This window comes from Neopsephotus bourkii, unplaced genomic scaffold (genome assembly GCF_033783945.1).
Source record: "Neopsephotus bourkii isolate Nb327-2 ecotype Australia unplaced genomic scaffold, CSIRO-AGI_Nbou_v1 NB_1663, whole genome shotgun sequence".
Lineage (NCBI taxonomy): Eukaryota > Metazoa > Chordata > Aves > Psittaciformes > Psittacidae > Neopsephotus > Neopsephotus bourkii.
The window spans coordinates 2,950,591-2,972,677 of record NW_026902137.1 but is presented as its reverse complement, the minus strand read 5'-3'; the positions used below and the strand labels follow the sequence as shown (position 1 = coordinate 2,972,677).

Here is a 22,087-nt window from a genome sequence, read left to right as displayed (position 1 = left end):
TGTTTTGTCTCCATTTAAGTCTTTGTGGTCAAAAATATGTTTGAGAGGTGTTCTTGTTTGTCTGATAAAAGACTTCCACCTGTCTCTCCCAGACCCAGTGTATTCATAACCATTTATATTCACATTCTCTTGCAATAGCAACTGTATTTTAGTTTGAATAGCATTTTCCTCTCACTTCCATGATACTGTAGAAGAGAGTCCCTCTGTCTCACTCCTGTTGGTATCCATCATAGCCAGTAGTTACAGCAAACACTGAAGTCTGTTTTCTGCCTGATTTGGATGAGGAAGCCTGGCACATTGCTGGACTGCTGGATACAAATGGGCTGCCAGGATGTCCCATTTCTCCTTGGCTGTGTTTTGTGGAATATTCAAGGGAATTTTCACGGTCTAAGATTTCCTATCTGGTTGGTTGTGGAGTGGCTGCTCTGCCTGTTGTACCATAATACTTGGTATTATCAAGATTTGGGTAAAAGGCAGAAATATAAGTGTCCTCTGAATACTTTTACTGTGGAAATCTGGATGCGCTTTGGAATACAAGGTCTTTATGTTAATTAAAAAAAAAAAATAGCAGCAAACCCCATAGCCAAGTGGTCACTGTGAAACCAAAACCTGCCTAAGTACTTCATTCACTTTTTTTTCCCTTTTTTTAATTTAGAGGCTGAGAAAAAAACTTGACTGGATTTTATCTGCTAAATGAAAAAAAAGTCACATATAAACCCCACCAAAGGAACCTCGGGAAAAGATGACAGAAAAGGCAGCAATAATTTTTCATTTGTGCCTGATGGGGTTGTGTTGTTTTTATGTTTTTAACTGTTTGCAAATCTTCAGTGTAATGGTTTCAAACCCAGTCGTGTCGTTTCTTTACGCCCACACACAGAGCTGCAGTAGTGCAGACACTGTAGCAGCAAACCATATTACCAGCATCGGCCATTAAAACTCTTCCTACACCAGGCGTGGGCTGGCTTCACCCCCTCCTCTCTCCTCACACACCCCACCACCCACCTGTCAATTTTCACATGCTTAAAAAAAAAGAGAAGAGAAAGACACTGAAAAAAGAAAACAGGATGCTGCTTTTCTTCCAACGCTATTCCAGAGACCTGAACCTCTCCAGCTGCCTCTGAATTGGCCACCAAAAGGTTAGCAAGTGTTTTGTTATCATTCTATACAGACAGAGAGATAATTAAATTCTAAATGGCGAGACAGAAATTTAAAAGTTATCATTTTCTTAATGTGATGGTTCTTTCACTTAGCAATGAGAAAGATTTTTTCCTGTAACATACAGCATTTTCCTGTCCCCACTTCTGTTTTTAAGAGGGCTTTAATCACTATTCCTTCATCATTTAGTCCAACCTCCTAAACTTTAAAAGATGGATTAGGGTTATTATTTTCTGTTAGAGCAACCTGTTGATTATAGACTGCTGGCTGGAGGCTGTTAACTCTTTCCTAACAAGGGAAATACACAGGAGTGAATCTGATCAAAGGACAAAAGCCTGGAAATCCTTTGAGGTTTTTAGATTTTGTAAGCACTAACAATCCTTTTTTTTTTTGTCCATTGTGAAGCCAACAACTGTGTTACAAAACCAACAGATGTGCTCGATTGGTTTCTTTTTTAGAAAGAAGTGGTGTCAATTTTAAATAAAGACATAAAATAACCTAGAAAGCATTTCTTATGGCTGGACCTGAGAAAAGTACCAGCATGAGAAGTAGAATAGGAAATACTCTCTCATACAAATTGCATGAAGAGATCAAAGGGCCAATACAATGTTCACTTATACTCTAAAATGTATTTTAGCTAAAAATGTTCTTATTGATTTAAGACTTTTGAATGTTTTCATTTATGGATATTCAAGAAAAAGAGAACCAAAAAGATAGAAAACTATACTAATGATCAAAGAGGTGCTATTCTAGACTGAAGGAAAGGTATTACAGATCACACTCTACTTCACAGGTTTTAATACCGTATTCTGGTACAGTGTTTAAAAAAATAAATAAACCAATTTTGCTGATACCACACAATTGTGGAAGTGCAATGTCAAAAATATTTGTCCTCAGGATATGGTACAAGAAATTCTAAGTTCAATCAAGATGATTCCTAGCTGGTTTGTACTGTTGTAACATGAAGCAGGGCAAAACTTCAGGAACAATGACTTCTTAACAAGTAGCAAGATTTCTGGAAGTCACAGTTTGAGCAAGAAATGTTGTCACTGAAAGCCTGTGAGGGTTTCAGGAAATCAGACAGTCACACATTTTCAGCCTCATTCTGCAGGGGACTGAGGCTCTCAACTTTGCTACTATGGTTATAGCAGGGTGTACACTGCTGGTGAAACTTGCAGCCTTGTAAGAGCAAGTGAAAAGGTGAAGTCACTACTTCTGTTATGAGACATTTCAAGGCATGAAGTCAAACTGAGAAAAGGGCAAAGACAGAAATAGTTTTGAAGTAAAGCAAGACTAACTGTCATTTCTGGGCTGATCCGGAAATGTATGAGTTCCATTTTGCTATTTTGAATTGAGGACTAGAAAGTGCCAGATTTAGGGTAGGGTGCACTCCCAAACTTTTCTTTTTCATTAAACCAGTAGTGTTTAAAGCACCTGTGGGTCACTATTACTTTATTATACTAATATTTAAGTAGAAGAAGTAGAAGTTTTGTTCAGTCAGTAAAGGGAGTTCAGGAATACTGGCAACTTGTGCTAGCTGTCAGTGGTAGGCTAGCAACTGGAAGTGATGATTCCAGTATCTGTATCTTCTGCTGACGGTAAGGTGTTATGTTTTAGCATCATTGTCCTCATAAGAAAAATTAATAGTTTACAATCCCATAAGTTGCTTTTTTTTTAAAGTCTGTAGAGTACTTTAAATCATGTAGTTGGTGGGATCTTTAAAATCTGTTTCCTTATTGGTATAGGATATTTATTGCTACTTTCACTTGATCACATCTTTGACTAACACCCTCTAGGTATCTTTGAAAGATGCAGGGCTTTAGACACCTGAAGGAACCCTTTCCACAGGTTCTTGGACCCTAGAAATGCACACCAATGGTGTGTGGGTTTAAGATCTGAATTGAGAGTGAAGTACAGTGTAGCACCACATACTCCCTACTGTGTAGTACCTGGCAGTAGGCTTGTCTTCATAAATAGCTAAGCCAAATATTTTTCTGTATATTGAGCCAACTGAAGTTAATCAGGTTTCTGTGAGCAGGATGATGTTTTGAACTTAAATGAATATAAGTACTCTTACATAGAGATTCCAGCTTAAGAAGTGATGCCCCAAAATAGATTGGTTAGTCAACGAAAACAAAAATCACTTAATTTCAAATAAAACTAATGCAGTGTAATACTGGTCCTCTGTATTAAGTGTACAGTTCAAATACTTTTAGCCATTACAGCATCCATGTAAATGGGAAGAATCATAGGATGCTGTGGAGTCCAGGGGATTCCAGTCACTTATTCAAGATTTAGAGATTTTAGATTAAGCTTCAAAAGGCTTTGCTAAGCCCTGAAACTTGTGTGATAGTGGTAAACATCCATGCAGTCACTTGCTTTAGTTGTAACTTGCCTTATTGAATTACTGCTTCTTTAAGCCTCTTGGGATGAGAAGTTTTCAGTTTCAGCATTTAGAATTTGATATGCTACTGAGTCTGCTAAGTAATGAATTTAAAAAGATTATATATGTTTTAGAGTTGTCACCAGTTCCAGCATACTGCTGTAATTATTAGGGCGCTGTTTAAAGTGTTCCTTTTAATTAAGTTCACCTTAACTTAAAATAATAATAGTCTCAAAGTGGAATAAAATATAATGGACTTGAGATATGTGATAAAACTGAAGAGAAACTAGTTGTGACTGGTTATGTAAAATGCCTATAATCATCTGTTTGTATGATTTGATTCCTGCCAGGATTCTATTCTAAGATGTGCATCTTTTTTTCTCTGTTAGTTTGTTGACTGTAGCATGCACTACTCCTCCAGAAGATCTCACTTATATGTGATAATCCATTCCTTAAGGAAAGTATCTTCCAGGAGAGCTGAAACTAGCTGCTGCAAGTAGTTTTATCCATATGGACAGAATGAGTCTGTGGATAAGCAGCATGAGTAATTGTAAAGTAGTTCACAGTGTCAAGTAGTTTTCTAGATTCACTGATTTTGATTTTGAGCATTTGCACTGCTATTACCAATTACTGGGAGCACCTAAGTGTAATAGAAACTAGAGGGATTTTAAGCTACAATACTAGGCCCTGTGAAAGGGCTTTTATTTTTTTTTTTTGTGTGTCTCCTGAATAACTAAATGACAGGCAAGTAAGATAGGAAGAATAAGACAAAAATATTTCTCCACCTCCCAAATTAGAAGCCTACTAAAACAGGGTCCAGAAACAAACTAAGAGCAATCCAAACAGCAGGCAAAACTCTCCAAGATCAAAAAAGCTGCATAGAGTGAAGATCCGCTGATACATCTGGCATTAGACTGTCATCTGAATTACTAAAAGAAAGAGCTTCCACTATGGTAGATATTGGACAATCTTTACAGTTTCACCACTATCCAATTTACAAAATACAGGCTGCAGCCATCTGAACTGGACAGGTGCTCATCAGAGTAATGATAAAAGCTACTTCTTCCATAATACAGTGTTCCTAAGGAATTTTTACAGGCCAGATATGCTGATTTTGTAACATAATAGGGAATGCATGTTCCAGTTTGGGTTTCAGTCTAATAGCAAGAGGAAGTAGTCATTTGTAGTCCCTATTTTAAATGGTGTTTGCCTAAAGAACAGCTGCCCCCTGACAGGACACCCTGGCTCTGCTGCCCCCTTTAGCTGAGCACTCATTAGCTTCCTAAACCCACAAATAAAATCTAAACCTCTTCTCACTCGTTTTGATTGTCCCCTATCCTGACCTAAACACTTCTAACATTCTCAAAGTGTTTTCCCTCCTGGCTACTGCTTTTCAACCCTAATGCAGAGCACCATTCAAAGAAGCGGGTGGGTAATACCCATGCTAGATAAGCTTATAATTTCAAATGCAGCAAGTGTCTTTCTCTACCATTTTCCTCTTTTCCAATACATTTTAAGAGTGATCATTACTGTAAAGTTATCAGCAAATTAAGGGTATAAAGAAAAACAATCTACCACTGTGTCAGTGTGTGTCACTGAATTATATGATTGTGTACGGTGTATAAAATGCCTGTGTTTTGAAGACAGTTGATTCTGTTTATAGATTCGTACATGAACAATGATAAAGGCTACGAAGAGAGTGAAATGCTACTTCATTTTCTTCTGTTTCATCTCTTCCTGTTTTCTGAAGGTTGTTACAGTGACAGCAATGTAAAAAAAAAAAAAAAAAGAAAAGAAAAACCCAACTTCCTACTTCTAATCTGTTTCAAGTCTTTGTCCTCGTTTCTCTCTGCTTGCATGAAGTATTGACAGACACAAGACTTCTTTTGCTGATGCCCGGCTCAGTAAAAGGTATGTGAGCTGAAATGCTTTAGAGACTCATGGGGATTCCACTTCTGTATGCTCTCTGGTGTTATATTTAAGGTAGGGAGCACCAAAAACTTTTAAGAAAGGCAGACTTCCAATATAGCATATTATGTATGTTTAGAATGTTAAAAAGCTGCTTCTCTGTGGTTACAAAATTAATGCTATCATGTCTAGAGATTACACCTGCCAACCAAGCCAGGGGACGGATTGCAGCATCTGCTTCAACATTATGACACTCTTTTCAATGGTGTGTCCCAAAATTATATGTAATGCAGGAAATAAGTAGTTGTAAGTTTATTTAGTGATTTTAGTAACAGTGATGGGCAGTCGACCATGCATTTATGTGTGCCATGTAGAAGACAAAAATCTTTTAGTTGTATAATCCAAAATTATTATAACAGCGCTGATAAAATGAAGCAAGCTTTGTAAAATATATTTGTAATTTAGGAAAAAATATATACAAAAGAGGAACACACTGGATTTTAAATGAGCTTTTTGTACTACCCTTCCCTCTTATTAGATTACTTTACAGTTATTCTTATATACAGAATAAGATTTGCCATCTAAAACTACTCCACTTTTTGGTTTTTCAGTGTTACACAGACCTACCTGTGCAGTGTACCTGAAGATATAATTCAAACTAGGAACAAAGTTACTGTATGTAAGTGGAATTTTACTGAACAGTTTTAATAACTTAAGAAACTAATCTAGAAAATTTTGGACTGGCCAAATCCTGCTTTTAATTTTTAATTTTTCTTTATCTAATAAGGATCAAGTTTTTATATGTGTAGTTCAATGCCACAAGTTACAAGTTGAGCTCAGAACATCAGGTACATGCTCAGTAACAGAGCCTGACAATCATCAATGGAAGTTTTTCTACTTTAGGAAAGGACTACTGAGAATTAGCCTTGGGGTACAATTAGTTTGAGATAAGCTATTTTTGTGAATGTACAAAGAAATAGAGTGGCTTTTTTTGTATAGAAAAGACAGTTGTGAAAAGTATGATCATATGTGCCACAGTAGAATGCAAGCCACAGAAGCTTCACTTAGGAAGAAAGTATGTTTTGTTTGCTGTGAAAAGCAGCAAACTGCCACAGCTGGTAGAAATGTATTATTAAACTCTTGAAAGTAATGCGAGTGTGTGTCACCATTTAGTTGTTTAGCTGTTAGTTGTTTTAATTGTTTAGCATTAGTTAAAACCTCCCTTTAATTTTTCTGTAATCAGTTAGGTATTGTCTTTGTGGAACATTACAGAGCACTCAAATGATTCTGAGAATTGCACTGTATTTTGGGCCCCAGAAATTTACCAGAATAAGCAAAATCACACAGAGAATCTGGTACCTTGGAACTACAGGATTCATTCACTGCCAGTCCTACTAATATACAGGCTGGCCTTGACGGGCCCCTCAACTACCCATGTGCATGAGGATATTCAAAGACAGAACATAATTTGTGCTTATTAGGATGGAAATGTAAATTCCACATTTTCACACTTCTGTCCAGGGGAAAAAGGGGAGCATCAATACTATGGCTTGTTTTGTCTCTGTGGTACTTGTTACATGTTCTAGCTACATGGTATTCGGAATTCAGTTTTCTTCTGAGAGTCTTGTCTCTGCAGTGTGCTTTTTCCCCTCAACTTTTCTTGATTTTCACATCTTTGGGAGAACTACTGCCTGCTTAGTTTATGAGGATCATTGGTTTGTGTCTAATCACTTACTGCTGGTTTTATTGTATGCTGTGTTTAAATTGCTATAAATAAAGGTGACTGTATAGCTTAAGAACCATCTTAAATGGACTTGAAATGTCTATAACCTCACTTTGCAAATTAGAGAAATCCACTTTTATCCCACAGTGTTAACCACACTGCAGAATATGGATAACAACTTAATTCCTTTAACAAGCCATTTTCTTTTAACATTTGTTCATCAATATAGTTAATAGCTACATTACAAAGCCACTTAAGTGATTGCTCCAGAAATCTCTGAAGTGGACAAGAAAAGTCCATGGAGACTTTGGAGAAGAGGAAAAATCTAATACATTGCTGTGTGCAGATCAGTTCATTTTGCACACAGTAGCTCATCAGCAGTTTTGTTGATGCACATAATGGATGCAGAGGCACTAATGGCCTTGCTTGTGACTAGAAGGAAAGTCAGAGGACACATCCCAGGGACTGTGTTTGCTGTTTTTTTTCCTCCATTTTCTCAGTTCTTGCAATAAGCAAGTTTCAGAAAGAAACTGGAAGAAGCCTTGGCTGTGAAACGTAAGTTGCCAGGCAGCATCAGAACTTCCAGAAGTGGTGCAGAGTGGGGAGCACAAAGCAATAGCTGCCAGTTTATTGGTACCTTAGTGTTGTGTTTGCTCAAGGAGGGAAATATTTACAATTGCATTGTGAGCCACATATAGGGACGAAATAATAATTTGTATTAAAGGCAATATCCTAATATGGAAAACCTTTTCCTTTGCAGAAGATAACCAAGAGGGTTGCTTTCTTTTTCAGTGTCAATGGTGTGTACATTTCATATGAAAACTACCTGAATTCCTACTAGACTTAATGAGATGCTAATTACATTTAGTACTGAGCATATAACTTACTGACCTTAACCTGTACTGACCTAATTTGATCATTAATAGAAAGTTATTTTCACATTTTTTCAGTTGTGACGTGAGATATTATAATTTTCAGTTGTGAAGTAATAGAACTTCTCTTGGATCTCCATCCAACTTTATATCAACTTACCAGCTCTATTAACCTCTCTAATAATAACCAAGGAATACTCCAAAATGATTACATTGAGTATGCCATTTCTCCTTTACGTGAATTATTTGCAAAACTCTCACTACCTGTGTGCAACAGAGATACTGCTTTAACTGGGGTTAACATCGCGTGTGTGCGAGTCGTATGGAACCAGTCCCAATTTCAATCAATTTTGAGCAATACTGTTCTCTGTAATGATTACCTAATAAAATGATCCGAAGGCGGCACAGAAACACCACTACAGATTATGCAGTAATGCAACAAATTGCAGATTTCACATTTCGTCACTGATTATGTTATTTCAAATGGGGTTTTTATGACTGTTTGCACAAGAATAGCCTATTACTGCTAACAGCCAGTGGATACAGAGCTGTGAGTACAGCTGAATAAGAACTTGAACAAACATTCACAGATCACTTTCTATTTCTCACCAAGCTATAACTACAAGAGGTTATGCTGATGCCTCGATCAGCTCTTCCTGAGATAATTTTCAGCTAGCTTATTTTGACAGTTTCCTAGTTTGTTTCTAACAAAGAAAACAGACAAGATACATGTTTGTTAAAATATGAAGTAGTCTGGACCAGCAACACCCTGCTTATATCTGGACAGAGTTCAGAACTTTTTCCAAAAACTGTGTCTGCAAAATGTTTTAATCTGTAATTGGAAGCATCTAAACCCAAGCAGTATATCATAGTATTGCCTTTAATTAGAGAAAATTAATTTGGGCTACACAAAACAGAGCTTTAATTTATCCCATTATTTGCCTCTGATACCATCTTTTCTATGTTATACATATTTATGTGCATCTCCCTTGTACAAGACACAGTTTCATTTTGTTCATGTATTTTCTTTTTGCATCACCTGTGCAGTGTGTAAAGCCTCACTTACTTTGGGTAAACACACATAATAAGTTTCATGTCCTGTGTTTGGAACAGGTCGCTCACAGAAGCTGTGCAGGTTTTATCCTCAGAGGGTTTCAAAACCAGATTGGGTAATAACCCTGTACAACCTCATCTGGCCTCAGCACTAACTCTGCTTTGAGCAGGTGTCTGGACTTGATACTTTCTGAGGTTCCTTCTAACCTTAATTGTTCTGTGTTTCTATATTAACATATATTAATGTAAATTCTTAAATTAAAGAACATGGTATAAATATGTAATGGGAAAACCGTTCCAGAAAATTAACACTGGAATATCTGGGGGGTCTGAGGGCCTCCATTTGCAAATCTGATACTTGGATTTATTTCTAGTACTTAGGGTTTTTACTGTAGGTTTTAAGTGCAATATTCAATGTTCTTTACATACCAAGCTTTAATTCCTAACTAAGAAATGAAAGGTGAATCAAGTTAATTGGAAATCATGTAATTTTGTCTGTATAACACCGGTGTGTCAGATCTGTGACATTCTTAATGGCTGACTTTCCCAGTCCAGAAATTGAAAGTGTTTATTTTGCTATCTGAAGATTCCGACTTGTTTTGTTTCCCCTCCCTCGTAGATACATGACCACATGGCAGATAACCTTTGAGATGGAGGCACAGAAGCAGCCGGGTTTGACAGCTGCACTTGCAGATCGACCAGTTTCAACCTCGTCTCTCCAGCCTGCACACAACTCTTCAGGTCACAGCCAGAGCAGCGTGATTCCTCAACGGGAACAAGCACTGCCCCAACCTGTGTATCTAAAAGCCCTCACCATACCACTCTACCAGCCCATCCAGACAGGATGCTTTCAGCCAAGCAGTCAGTTAGTGCCTGGCAGGAGCTGTGTAAATCTAGACAGCAGCAACATACCTCTAATCCTGAATCCACTTCTTCCTTCAGAAGGCACAGATCAGCCTCAGTCAGTTTTTCAGAAGCAGCTTGGGCAAACTCTAACGCTGAACATAGTGAGCACTTTACCAGTTTTGTCATCACCAAATCCTTGTGTAAATGCACCTATTGGAAGCCCAGGAAAGTCAAAAAAAGCGGGGAAATACATCTGCAAACACTGTGGCCGAGATTGTTTGAAGCCAAGTGTCCTTGAGAAACATATTCGCTCTCACACTGGAGAGAGGCCCTTTCCATGCACCACATGTGGTATTGCATTTAAAACTCAAAGCAATTTGTACAAACACAGAAGAACTCAAACACATGTCAACAATACCAGACTGCCCTCAGACTCTGACAACAGCGGCCCATTGGAGCAGAACAACAAATCCACAGAAAGCAGCACCTCACATGAAGGCAGCAAACTGCTTAGTAACACCTGTGAAGACAAAGGGATACAGATGAAACAACTGAGTACAGAGCCCAGCACTGTAACAGGCACTAAGAAACTTCTTAATGACCTTCCACTGCTTGCAACAAGTGATACATCATTCATTTCAGAAAATAAAGAAACAATGAATCAGTCCTTTAGTTCCAAAGGTAATCTGAAAGATTCTGAAAGAGAACCTCAGAGTTTGCCATCTCCAGGAGCTTTGCCAAATGGTCAGTGCCAGAGAAAGAAGATACAGGAGCAAAGAACTCCAACTGCCAATAAGCATATTCAGTTGCAAAGGCAGCAAGCAACCTCTTCAGAAAAACAGTGGGATTACAAGCCATTTGACTGCAAGCTAAAGAAGTGTGAGAGCACTGACTCAGGGTATCTGTCACGCTCTGACAGCACAGAACAACAGATGGCATCACCCAGCCCATTGCACAGTCTCTGTGAACACAGCACAGAACAGGAAAATGAAACTGCCTTCAGCAGCTCGAGCTGCACCTCCGGAAGCAGTGCAAAGCTGGATGCAGCTGAGAAAGCTATGGCCTTGATGCTAGAGAAAAAGAGGCTGGAAGAACACATTTCAAAGCTTATTTCTCATAACAAAAGTGTGGTGGATGATACTCAGTTAGACAATGTTAGGCCTAGAAAAACTGTCCTTTCTAAACAGGGAAGCATTGATCTGCCAATGCCTTATACATACAAAGACTCTTTCCATTTTGACATCAGAACTTGTGATGCAAATAGGAAGAAGAATCTTTCCCTTTGTTCAGCAAAATCTACCTTTGCACCCTTAGAAAAATGCAAGCCAATGTTTTTTCATTCAGTTCCCACCCAGTTCTCCACAACCATAGATACTGTGCCTGTTACACGAAGCAACTCTTTGCCATTTGTGGAGGGCACAAGAATGGGACATGACAAAGCAGGTTGCTCAAAGCTGCTTTCTCTTACTAAGCAGTCTGCAAACACAGGCCCTGTGAGTCTGCTGCCTAGCAACAGTCTCGCTGCAAATTCAGTGGATTTTCCTAATAGCCATCCCCGAGCTCTAGTCAGACAAACAGCAGTGGATGATTTGCCATTAAGTAATGTGGTCGATCATTCTCCTCCATCAGAGGAGTTGCAAGGGAGTAAAAAGGTTGGGGCTGGAGAAGTAATCAGTGCTAAAAATAAGAAACACAATCAAAGGAAGTTAAAGATGTTCTCTCAAGAAAAATGGCAAATGTATGGTGATGAAACATTTAAGAAAATCTATCAAAAAATGAAAAGCAGTCAAAATGCCAAGAAAACTAAACAAAGGGGAAATAAGATTACAGGTATTACAGGCTTCACTCCTGATTCAAAGGAACCAATCAGCAGTACTGAAATTACTGAAGAAAGCAATGGCAGGAGCTCTGTATGTGACAGTCTCTCCTCCCTTGTGACAACATGTTTAAGCAGTGATAAGTTCGAAACCTCTGCTAATGGTAACCATATTCTACAGAATGTGTCCTCTGAGGAACCTGCAGACAGTGTAACCTACCTAATGGAGACATCACATTCAGTAAGTGCTGGTGCCCAGGCTGTAATGAGCAAAACCTCCCAAGATCTCAGGGGTAGCGACACAAACAGACACACACCAGGGAGCAGCACATTACTAGCTCCAAGCAGATCTGAGCTTCAAAACATTCAGTGTCAGCTGGACACCAGCAGAAGGAATGATGACTGCTTGTCAGTACAGAGGAGCAAATGGGAAAAATCGAGCCCTGGGAAAGAATCCAGTCCGTCTGAATCAGATTGTAAAACCACTTCAAGCAATTATGGAAACTATAGCAGGAATAAGGAAACTGGTCAGAATGCCCTGATGCCCCAGTGGGTCCTCTGCAACAACAGAGAAGCCACAGGGAAATCGCAGAATTTACCAGAAAGAAAAAAGCTGAAATTTGAAGTGGAGAAGACACAAAACATTATTTCCTGCCCTAGTCCCAGTAGTGAAAAGAATGCAGAAAATGAAAGCGAGAGAGTCTCCTGCAGTAGCACTCAGTGCCTTTCCACAGCACCAGTGACATTCTCCAGTAAAGCAGAGGAGCAAAAATTAAGCACAGGAATTAATGAATCCACTGGAGATACTGAGAATGTGGAGTATATTAAAACAGTCGAACTCCCCATGAAAGCTGTTAATTATAGTGATGCTAACCTTTCACATTTAGCAGGTATTTCAAAGAGTTCATTTGTGGGTTTTTTAGTGCCTGAATCAAGGGGAAGTGATTGCCACTCCTTCGCCTTGCACAGTGCAACAGATAAAGATGTCAAAACAGGTCTTGTGAAAACAGGAGTAAAAGTACCAGTTTGCAATGACAATGCTATTGATGTGTCTTCTAAAAATCATCATCTGCAATCTGATCATTTAACTCCAGCTCCACAGAAAAATGCCTTTTCTCCAAAATATATCCTTAAACTACCACAAGAGAAGAGAGCCTCAGACTTGTCACTTTTGTTTAGATCAGAACAGAAGATTACACCTTGCACATATGTGACAGACACATTAACCTACCCCCCCTACTCTCCCAACAGCCCATCACTCAATTCTCATTCTAATGATGTCTTTTGGTCCCCTTTAAAATTTGAAGTGAGACAAAAAGCCAGCAGAGGAGAGCTGCGATGGAATGTACATGCAAACTGGAAAACTCCAGTGTTTTGTTCACCAGTCAATTCAGAAACAACAAATATCTTAACCGCAACAGATAACACCTTTTATAACCAAAACTTGAGGCCGCAGGGTGCTGTAAGAGATGCTTGGAAAAACAAACAAACCAAAAATAAATCAAATTACCAAAAGCAAACAGAAGAGAAGTGGGTGAGCATAACTACTTCCTCTACCCAAACCCCAAAGAAGAAAATATGCTTTACTTCTATGTATACAAGTGGTTTTTTCATATCAGCTGACATCAAAGAAGAGAGAAAGATTTTACATCACCTTTGCTCAAGAAGTGACTCTTTGATAATACCATCAGCCTCTGGCAAGGGTGCAGAGCCAACAGTCACGGGCTGGGACAGCAGTGGAACTCCATGTGTTCTTAAGGACATTTCACCAGCACTGCAGGTTACACAGCATGCTCACAGCTCAGCAGACAACCCCTCTTATTTTTGCCATTCTTTTGGCACTTTTTATTGCCACACTCTCACCACTCACTGTAAAGAATTGCCAGCACTACCCCACAATAATCTGACTTGCTACTCTGGAAGTTTAACAGTGTCAAGCGTGAAGAGCACCTTCCCATCACTAAATGCTGAACCTCGGTTAACTTGGTGTTGTTTAACAAGAAGCCTCCCTCTGCCTGTGGAGCAGAAGGGGAGTGCAGACTCTGCTTACTCCTCCATGCACAGCTGTGACAAGGAGTCTAGCAATGAATGCACACTGTCACAATATGATATTTCTGTTTTCAAAATGAAAAATATTAGCAAGACTCTGGCATATGGCTTAACAAACAGGAGTTTAAAAACATTGGTGTCATCCTTTTCTAAAGGACAACAGATGCAGGAGGCAATGGTAAGAATGCTATTTCTTTTCTCAAGAGGGTGTAATTGGCTTACCCCCCCATTAGAAAAATAGAACCATTATCAAAAGTAGACACTGACAGGCATTTGTTGATACAGGATTTACAATTTATGTATTTATAAGAAAAGTTACATAATCATTTGATGCATGAAAAAATCCATACTTCTGTGTATTTAACTTTCACTTGAGAATTTCAGTAGGAATGCCATCCTAGTGCAAAGAGAATATTTCTTTTCTTAATTTTCCCCCTTATGAGTATATTTTATATTCTTCTGCAAGAGCCTATGTGTTTCACTGTTTTCATTTTAAATGAATATCTGAATTAGAGTAGGACTTAAGTAGCCATTAATGTCAAGACTTTGTTATACTTGGACATGTGTGGAGTCAAAGACAGGCTGTAGACTACATCTTTCACTCTTCAGATACACTGAAATGTCAACAAAACCAAATCACATTAATACCCTGTGAAGTGTTTAAGTCTTGAAAGCTATTTTAGATAAGCGAAGGTAGACTGGTTTATCTGTACAGATCCTAGAACAGCTCTGTAAGACAAAGCTGACTTTTTGGACAGGAAGAATATGAAAGAACATACACTAATTCTATGTAGATCCACAAAAGCAGTGTGTTGTTTTAATTTTATTTTATAAAAATAGATAAGGTGATTAGAAAAAGTTAACACACAAACTCCAGGAGAAACTCAGAGTTGTGCTATTTAACTGGTATGTTACCCAGAGCTATTTGAAAAGAGCGCAAATTTCCACTCTCTCGGTTGATGAATTCAGAAGTTTCATGTACTTCATTTCTTTTCCAGTATTCTCAACAGTTGAGCTCAGCAGCTCCTGGTGGTGCTTTTAAAAATATGCCAGAGCAGAAGAAGAAAACAGTAGTTTGCAAAAAGGAAAAACTCTCAACAAATAAACTCAAGAGGAGCCACAAACAGAAAAAGATTAAGGTCACCCCCAAATGGTGAGTCGTGTTGTTTTTCTGCTTCCCTAGATTTAATTTTGCTAAAATGGGTGTAAAAAACTCCACAGAAAATAAAAATTTCCCAAAATTCAACCTTGTCAAAATCGGGGGGAAGGAGGCAGAGGGGTGGGCTGCTGGAGAAATCTCTCACAGGGAGATTCTCCCACATTGCAGCAGTTCCACAGAGGTAAGCTATAAAAAATGCCAGTATGTTGTTTACTATCAGGAACAGACTTCTCTAAACAAAACAGACATACACCAAAGAAAGATGATGAGTGGTCAGTTGACTCTCACTGTGCTTTAGAAATTATTCTTATCTGTCAAAAGTGTCAGCATTTACTTTTGTGTGAAGGGAACCAAAATACTTCAGGTTTTAATCTGTTACAGCTAAAAGCAGAGTGTGAGACCCTTTTGTCCTCATGAGATCCGTATCCTGAACTTGTATTCACAAGAGAATGCAGAAGAATAAATATCAAGTTCTAACACAAACTAACAAAACTATCTCTAGTTTAAAGGATCATTCTGTTTAAATAAAAAGCAGGAAGAATTTGAGTATAAAACTATCAGAGGCACATTGTATCAATCAGCACAACAGCTCCGTATTTAATGGGGGTTCCTAATAGTGGAAGATTTAGCCTCTAATCTTTCAAGAGTGTGGAGTGGCAGGATGTCTGATGAATTGCTTCAATAAGAAACAGGTATTGTGTGCACACATCCCCCTTATTTTATTGCATGACCAAAATCAGACAGAGTGACTCCCTTGAGGACAAATCAATGTCAGTAACTTAATCACTGGGTCTAGTTTGGCAAACAGCACTGCAATTTTGCATGATTCTAAGAATAAAAATAGGAGACTCAGGGCTGTATTATCCAGTCTAGTGACATTCTTCTGGGGTTTTCTTCTGGTTTGGTTTTTGGGTGGGGTTTTTGTCCTGGGTTTTTTGGTTTGTTTTCTATTTTTTTTTCTCTGCTGGTCTCAGGATGTATTTATTTGGCTTTACCAAATAGCTTCAGAGACTCAGTTAAGTACAGGGCTCTGAAAGATCAGGTCATGCTGATCAGTAGCTAACTGGCCACTCTTAATCATGAAAAGCAATGCATTTTTCTAATACACCAAACACTAGAATAAACACCCCATTTTAGATGTACTTACTACTCTGTGTATAGTGACTGATTCTACTGATACAGGAATGGGATCTTGCAATGTACTTTAGCCTCAATCATTAAGTTACTGAAAGATCTAGCTAGAGCAGAAAACAAAGTGGAGTTGGTTTATTCAGTGAGATTTCTAAGGAAGTGAAATGTTGACATTGTTCATTAGTGATGATGAATAGATAGCATGTAAGTGAAAGGTAAAAAAGCAGTCTCAGGTGATTCCTGTGTGATTCAAGTCTTTACGAAGTATGTTGTTTCAAAATCCCACATACAGGAAAAAGGACCTGCTATTCCTGAATCCTTTTCTCTTATCAAACCTGGGATTTACTGAACCCTACTGAGAAAAAATTAATAAAATAATTGCAGGTCTCTTGCTTAAAATCCTGGACTTTTTTTTTGAGTTGACATAAACAAGCATCTCCTCCACAGTAGTAAATTGTTGTTAGAGTTAAATTTACTTGATGATGTGGCATTATTCTACTCTGTCTGCTTTTAAATCACACGTATTTTTGACCCTTTCAATGCCATTGGCAATGCAGGTACAGAGGAAGGCACATACACAGATCTGCTCAACTGAAAATGAACCAACAAAGCAAGCAGCATTGTTTCCCTAACAGAACACTGGATGCGTTTAGGAAGGGCTATTCGTCCCAACCATGTAAATTTAAGTATAAGAAGTACCATTCTCCTCAGTCAAAGGTACAAGGTCAGTATTTCGAATACTTTTTAATATACTGAATATATTTTTAAGAGCATGAATGTTCGCACGCTCCCTGATGTGCATCACATGGAACTGCAAAACCACTTTTTGTGAGTAAAAGCATGAACATCCTGCACATTTTGGGAACTGAATGCACAATGATTTTCATGCGCTTTCTTAGATATGTTTATTTGACAATTAGGAGGGCATTTTAAAAGGAAGTAACACAAAATAACCTTCCACTAGAAGTCTAAAAAGTTTTAAGATGCATCTTTACCATTTTCTGAAATAATACTGTGTGTTTGCAGCGTGAATTGAGTTTGGTGCTGACTTGCTTTCTGCATTTCAGTGACCACCCCCCATTTAATTAGCAGTATTAACGAAAATGATATTTACGCCACAACCATCTGGAAGCAGACACAATTCCTTGTGTTGATTCATAGCAGATATAAACAGCTATTATTTTGCAGGACAGTAATGGCAAATGAAAAAAACAAAAAACCAACCAAACATGTATAAAGGAAATGTGAAAACACATTAGACTCAGAATAAAAATTTACAGAAAATAGTCAGAATACAGAATTTAGTTCAGTGATATGATGAAAAATTTAGCAAGTTCTAGCATGTGGGGGAATAAAAATCAAAGTAAAAGTTTCTTCAACCTCTTTTCAATAGGAGATTACCTACACCAGCAGAAAGAAACATCTTGTTCCACCTCAGACAAGCCACTTTGTAGAAAGAAAAAAGAAGGAAAGATTAACTCAGGAATATCTGCCCATACTGGAAATCTAAACCATGTTAGACAAAAAGACAAAATGGATAAAAAAGTAGGTATTGTGCCTTATTTCATATATTACTTTTTACTAAAAGAAAAAAAAAAGGATATTGGTAATTAAAATCATGTTCAGCTGCTTTGAAGTTCAGGTTGAGAATACCTCGGACCACAGATTCTTTAAAAAACATCTTGGCATCAACTGAATAGGATATTTCTTGTGCTTGCTATCAGAGACTTGGTTAGCACCGATGTTGGAGGTGCCAGCAGAAGTAGCACGGAGTATCCTGAGGCAGAGACAGTGAGCTTGGAACTGGAGAAGTGGGGAGGGCAGTAGTGGATGAAATGTGTGCCCAACTGAGTATCTTTAGGCCAGTGTGGAAGCCAGTGCTGCTGTGGTTTCAATGCTAGCAACAGCTGCATTAGCTAGAGAGGGCCTGAGACACATCTGCTGTGTTGCAAGAATGCTGCAGTGTGCAGTGTCAGCAGAGCTCCTGGAGCATTCTGTGCTTGCCCTCATTGCACTCCTCCCTGGGCATTCACTGGCCCCACTTGAAGACAAAAGCTCATGAGCCACACTGCTGTTACACACCATGAGCACTGGTTCCTCATGTAGCGTAAGTAGTACAATATTTAGGAACCTAATCCTTAAAATGTTTTTTTACTAAGTAATTTTATTTCCCACATGTATCTTGCCACCTCAGACACTATAATATTTCTGACAGATTCATCACAAACCTTTCCCTCTACGTTGCACAAACATCATTGCAATATGCATATTAAAATACCTTAATGAAAAGAATGTCTCCCTGGAGAGTACATGAGGGGTGAAAGCCCTGACCCCCATCAGCCCTAAATTATGATGATCTGTGATGACCCCTAAATTAGCATGATCTGTCACCTACCCATGAGAAAAGAACAACTCTATCCTTTACTACACCTCCCACACACACTGAGAGAGAAGAGGTTTCAGTGACAAAATCAGCTTAGTTATTGTGGCACTTTTATGAAGGATGCAATTACTTTGGTCTGAAAATTTAAAATGTATTTTCTCTCTCCTCCTCCCCTCCCACCCCCCAGTTTCTACAGGACATTTCTGGGCAAATCAGGGAGCACACAAGAACAAACCTCTCGTTTCAGAACATTACAGCTCCTCTGGAAATGTCAGTGACAGCTCATTCCTTTTCATCCACAGTTACTACAGCCATGCAGCAGGTCAGCACTGACGTGGAAATCTGCTGTGTAGTAACAAAACCACTTGCACTTCAGCGACCAGTCCCAGGGGAGTCACAGCCAAACATTCAGGGTGACTCAATGGCACCTTCTTTTTGGTCTTGCACTTCCGATTTTACAAATATGGGCCCAGGTGACAGCAAAAACTCAGAGACTACTGGTCCTCCTTCCTTACACCTAGAAGCCAGTCAGGAAAACATACTATGTGGAGAGTCAGAGAGTCAGAGATTTGGTACATTAGACCCAGTGATGCAGGCCTCAGGAAGGAAGAAACCTCCAGTTGAAGAGAACACATGTTCATCTCCAAAAGAGAACTCAACTCCCAGCTCCAAGCCTGGATGTTCATGTTTCTTCAGGTCAAAAGTGGAGTCCATTCCTGAGGCAGTCTCAAGGGCTGAATTACCCAGTACAGAACACTCAGAGCAGGCAAACTTTTCTCAAAGAATCCTTCACCTTCCCAGGAGTGCAGACAAGAACAGAACCCACCTGCAGCCAGACAGCGATGGAAGGACACATGACACTGCTGCTACTGCTTTTCAAAAGCCCTCAAGTACTCTCAGGTCCCCTGAGTTCAAGACTTATGCTGCAACACCTTCCAAGACATACAAAAAGAGAGGTTTAGAGATGATGAGGAAGCAAACCAGAATTGAGTATGATGACACTAGCAGTGATGATGAGGACAGGCTTGTTATAGAGATATAGCAGATAGATTGCTAGCAAGATGATGTTAGCAGGATGTCAGCCCATTACAGAAGGAAATACCAGGGATGTTTAATCTGTATTTCTGAAGCACCTTAAAATCAGAAAAGCCATTCCCCTGCATAAGCAGCATTCTCTTCTGAAGAGTCCTTCCTTTCAAGGACTCAAACCTTTTAAAAAGGTTTATTTGAAGCAAAAAGGGAGCTGGCACCACACATTTAAATGGTAAACCTGTGTTTATGAGAGGTTACCAACACATTGTTACAGTCTTAGCAGTCTTACACAATCCCCATAGGTGCTCACTGCCGGAAGCTGTGTTTCTGAGAGGCTGCAGTGATTTACTTACTACTAACAGTACAATAGCAGTGGCTTTCTCGGTACACAAGCTAAGATCTCCCGGAACAGACAGGTGTATCCGCTTCTATGTACTCCTCTTTCCTTGTAGTTGCTGGCATCTGTACTGGGACTGACACAGTGGCATTTGTGTTCCCTATAGATCCGTGATACTGGAAGAGTCCGGAAAAACGCCGATCCCTTTCCATGTTGCACAAATGTCAATGCTTCTTTGTGACAAATGACACAAGCATGCTTGGCTTTGTGTTTTGTGCCTTTTATGCCAAAATCTACTCAAGTACTCTTGATTTCTAGTTGGAGAACATGGCTGTTAGCTATTGATAGTTCCTTGTGGTAACATTTCTAACAAGGATGTTCTCATTATATTCATCACGTTGTGCTCCAACTGATATAACATGGAATGTTTCATTTCTATGTACTCTTAACTGCGATGATGTTACTTTATTGAGAGTGAAGAAGCTATATGGCATAGCTCATTTTCTAACAAGTTTTGTGCTACCAACCCTAAAATTTACTGGTTTCTATGTGAATAAATAATTAGATATTTTAATTTGACCAAGTGTATTGACTTGCTTGATGAGACTGATAAACATGAAAACCTTTCTACTTGTACATTATAGTCAAATTCTATTCTTAAACTTCTACTGTTCTTACACAGTGAATCATACAAAGGGTTTAATGGATTAACCTAGGTGGGATGTTTGGAATTGCTCTTGCTTTAGTCACATACAGGTAAGCTGAGGTCATACTCACAAAGAAATCTAGTAGATGCTACAAGAGAAAAAAAAAAGCCTTTGTGCACAAAGAACAGCTCACAAATATGAAACAAGTGCTGAGCCCCATGCAGTTCCTGGCTTTTCATATCTTACAAACATGACAAGACTTGAGGTCATCATACAGAGCTTCACTGTTAGCCTCAAATTCTGTTCATTAATTATTGATACAAAAAAATCATGATCAAAATACTACAGCAATTCCTAATTCTAATGTGTATATATATAACTTAGGAAAAAAATGACTCATACAGAATAGACGATGAACTATGAAAGGTATTTTTCCCTTTCCAAAAATATTACAATATTACACCAATCACACTGAAGTATACTCGTGTCAAAACTGCAGGAGAATTCCTAGGAATATTGCATTTTTATTCCTGTGCTTTACTCCTCATTTGCCAAGTGCTGGGGATTTATAACAATAGTGCTACTACCAATATTTTTGGTTGTGATAAGCAGTTGTAGCTCAGCCATACAGTGACCCGGCCTGTTCTTGTGCTTCACTTCCTGACAGACTTCTGTAAACCTCAGTTTATCTCGCATACCACAGTGTGGAGGCCATGGTGAAGCAAGAGCCCCCTGACCTGGGAAGGTTGGTGTTCAGAGCTCAGCCAGCATGGGCATGGAGCTGGAGCTTGAATGGCATCAGGAGGGGTGGCTTGCAGGGCTCTGGGCACTGCATAGCATGTATTTTGTTGGCTGAGGTACAGCTGAAAGAATGATACAGCTGTAGATTGGTTTTATATTAGATTTTTATCTTTATGATGTTATTTTATTTTGTACTAGTACTACAGTTCAAGCATATTAATGTTTAATGATTTTTAGTAGCAATTATGCTAAATTTGTTAGTCTACACCAAACCTCTGAAGGTCTCTTGCTTTAAGTTAGGGAACTCGGGTGTTTGCATATCCAGATCACACTGGCCACATGAGAGTATTTTGGCTTTCCAGCAGATGCTGTGCTCTCAGAGGACCATGCAAGGCTATACAGGGAAACCATTCGCTACCTTTTACACAGCCAAAGTGTCAGCCATGCAGGGATGTATTCAATCAATTCACAAGAACCTGAACATCAAAGCCACATGAGGGCACCAGGCACAGAGTAATGACTCTGTTTCTTCATCCTTCAAAGTCAGCAGCCATCCTAATGCACCACTGCTTTGCTATAAGCAGATTTGAAATTCTTTGCACACGAATTAACTTGTTCTTTGCACACGAATTAACTTTGCACACATTAACTTGTTCTGCCTTGTGTTGAAGGAAGCAAATTAATAAGGAATGCTGATCACCGATAAGATCTACATTCAACACCTACGTCTACTCAATCAGACTCTAAGCAAGTGGGTGTTTCAGATTTGCCCTCTTTAGATGTGAACAAACTATTTCTTACTATTTCAAACTTTTATATGGGATCTTATGAATTACTGACACTTCACTGATC

General features: G+C 38.8%; 1 protein-coding gene and 1 long non-coding RNA gene across 8 annotated transcripts in view; one reads left to right on the top strand and one right to left on the bottom strand.

Annotated features, from left to right (window-relative positions):
* The window catches only part of LOC133224229 (uncharacterized), a 134,035-nt gene that overhangs the window by 13,115 nt on the left and 98,833 nt on the right, over nt 1-22,087 (bottom strand). The window lies entirely within an intron of this gene.
* Nucleotides 671-20,426, top strand: ZNF831 (zinc finger protein 831). Of its 5 annotated transcripts, none has more exons than XM_061375593.1 (8): nt 671-1,136; nt 5,289-5,449; nt 6,058-6,125; nt 9,714-13,983; nt 14,816-14,958; nt 16,653-16,819; nt 17,489-17,640; nt 18,666-20,426. In XM_061375593.1, exons 4-8 carry the CDS (start codon nt 9,718-9,720, stop codon nt 19,518-19,520), a joined length of 5,583 nt encoding a protein of 1,860 aa, XP_061231577.1. In that variant the 5' UTR covers nt 671-1,136; nt 5,289-5,449; nt 6,058-6,125; nt 9,714-9,717; the 3' UTR covers nt 19,521-20,426. The 5 variants fall into 5 exon arrangements, with proteins under 5 accessions (XP_061231577.1, XP_061231578.1, XP_061231576.1 ...); XM_061375594.1 differs by having other exon boundaries at nt 5,202-5,449; nt 6,058-6,121; XM_061375592.1 differs by having other exon boundaries at nt 5,202-5,449.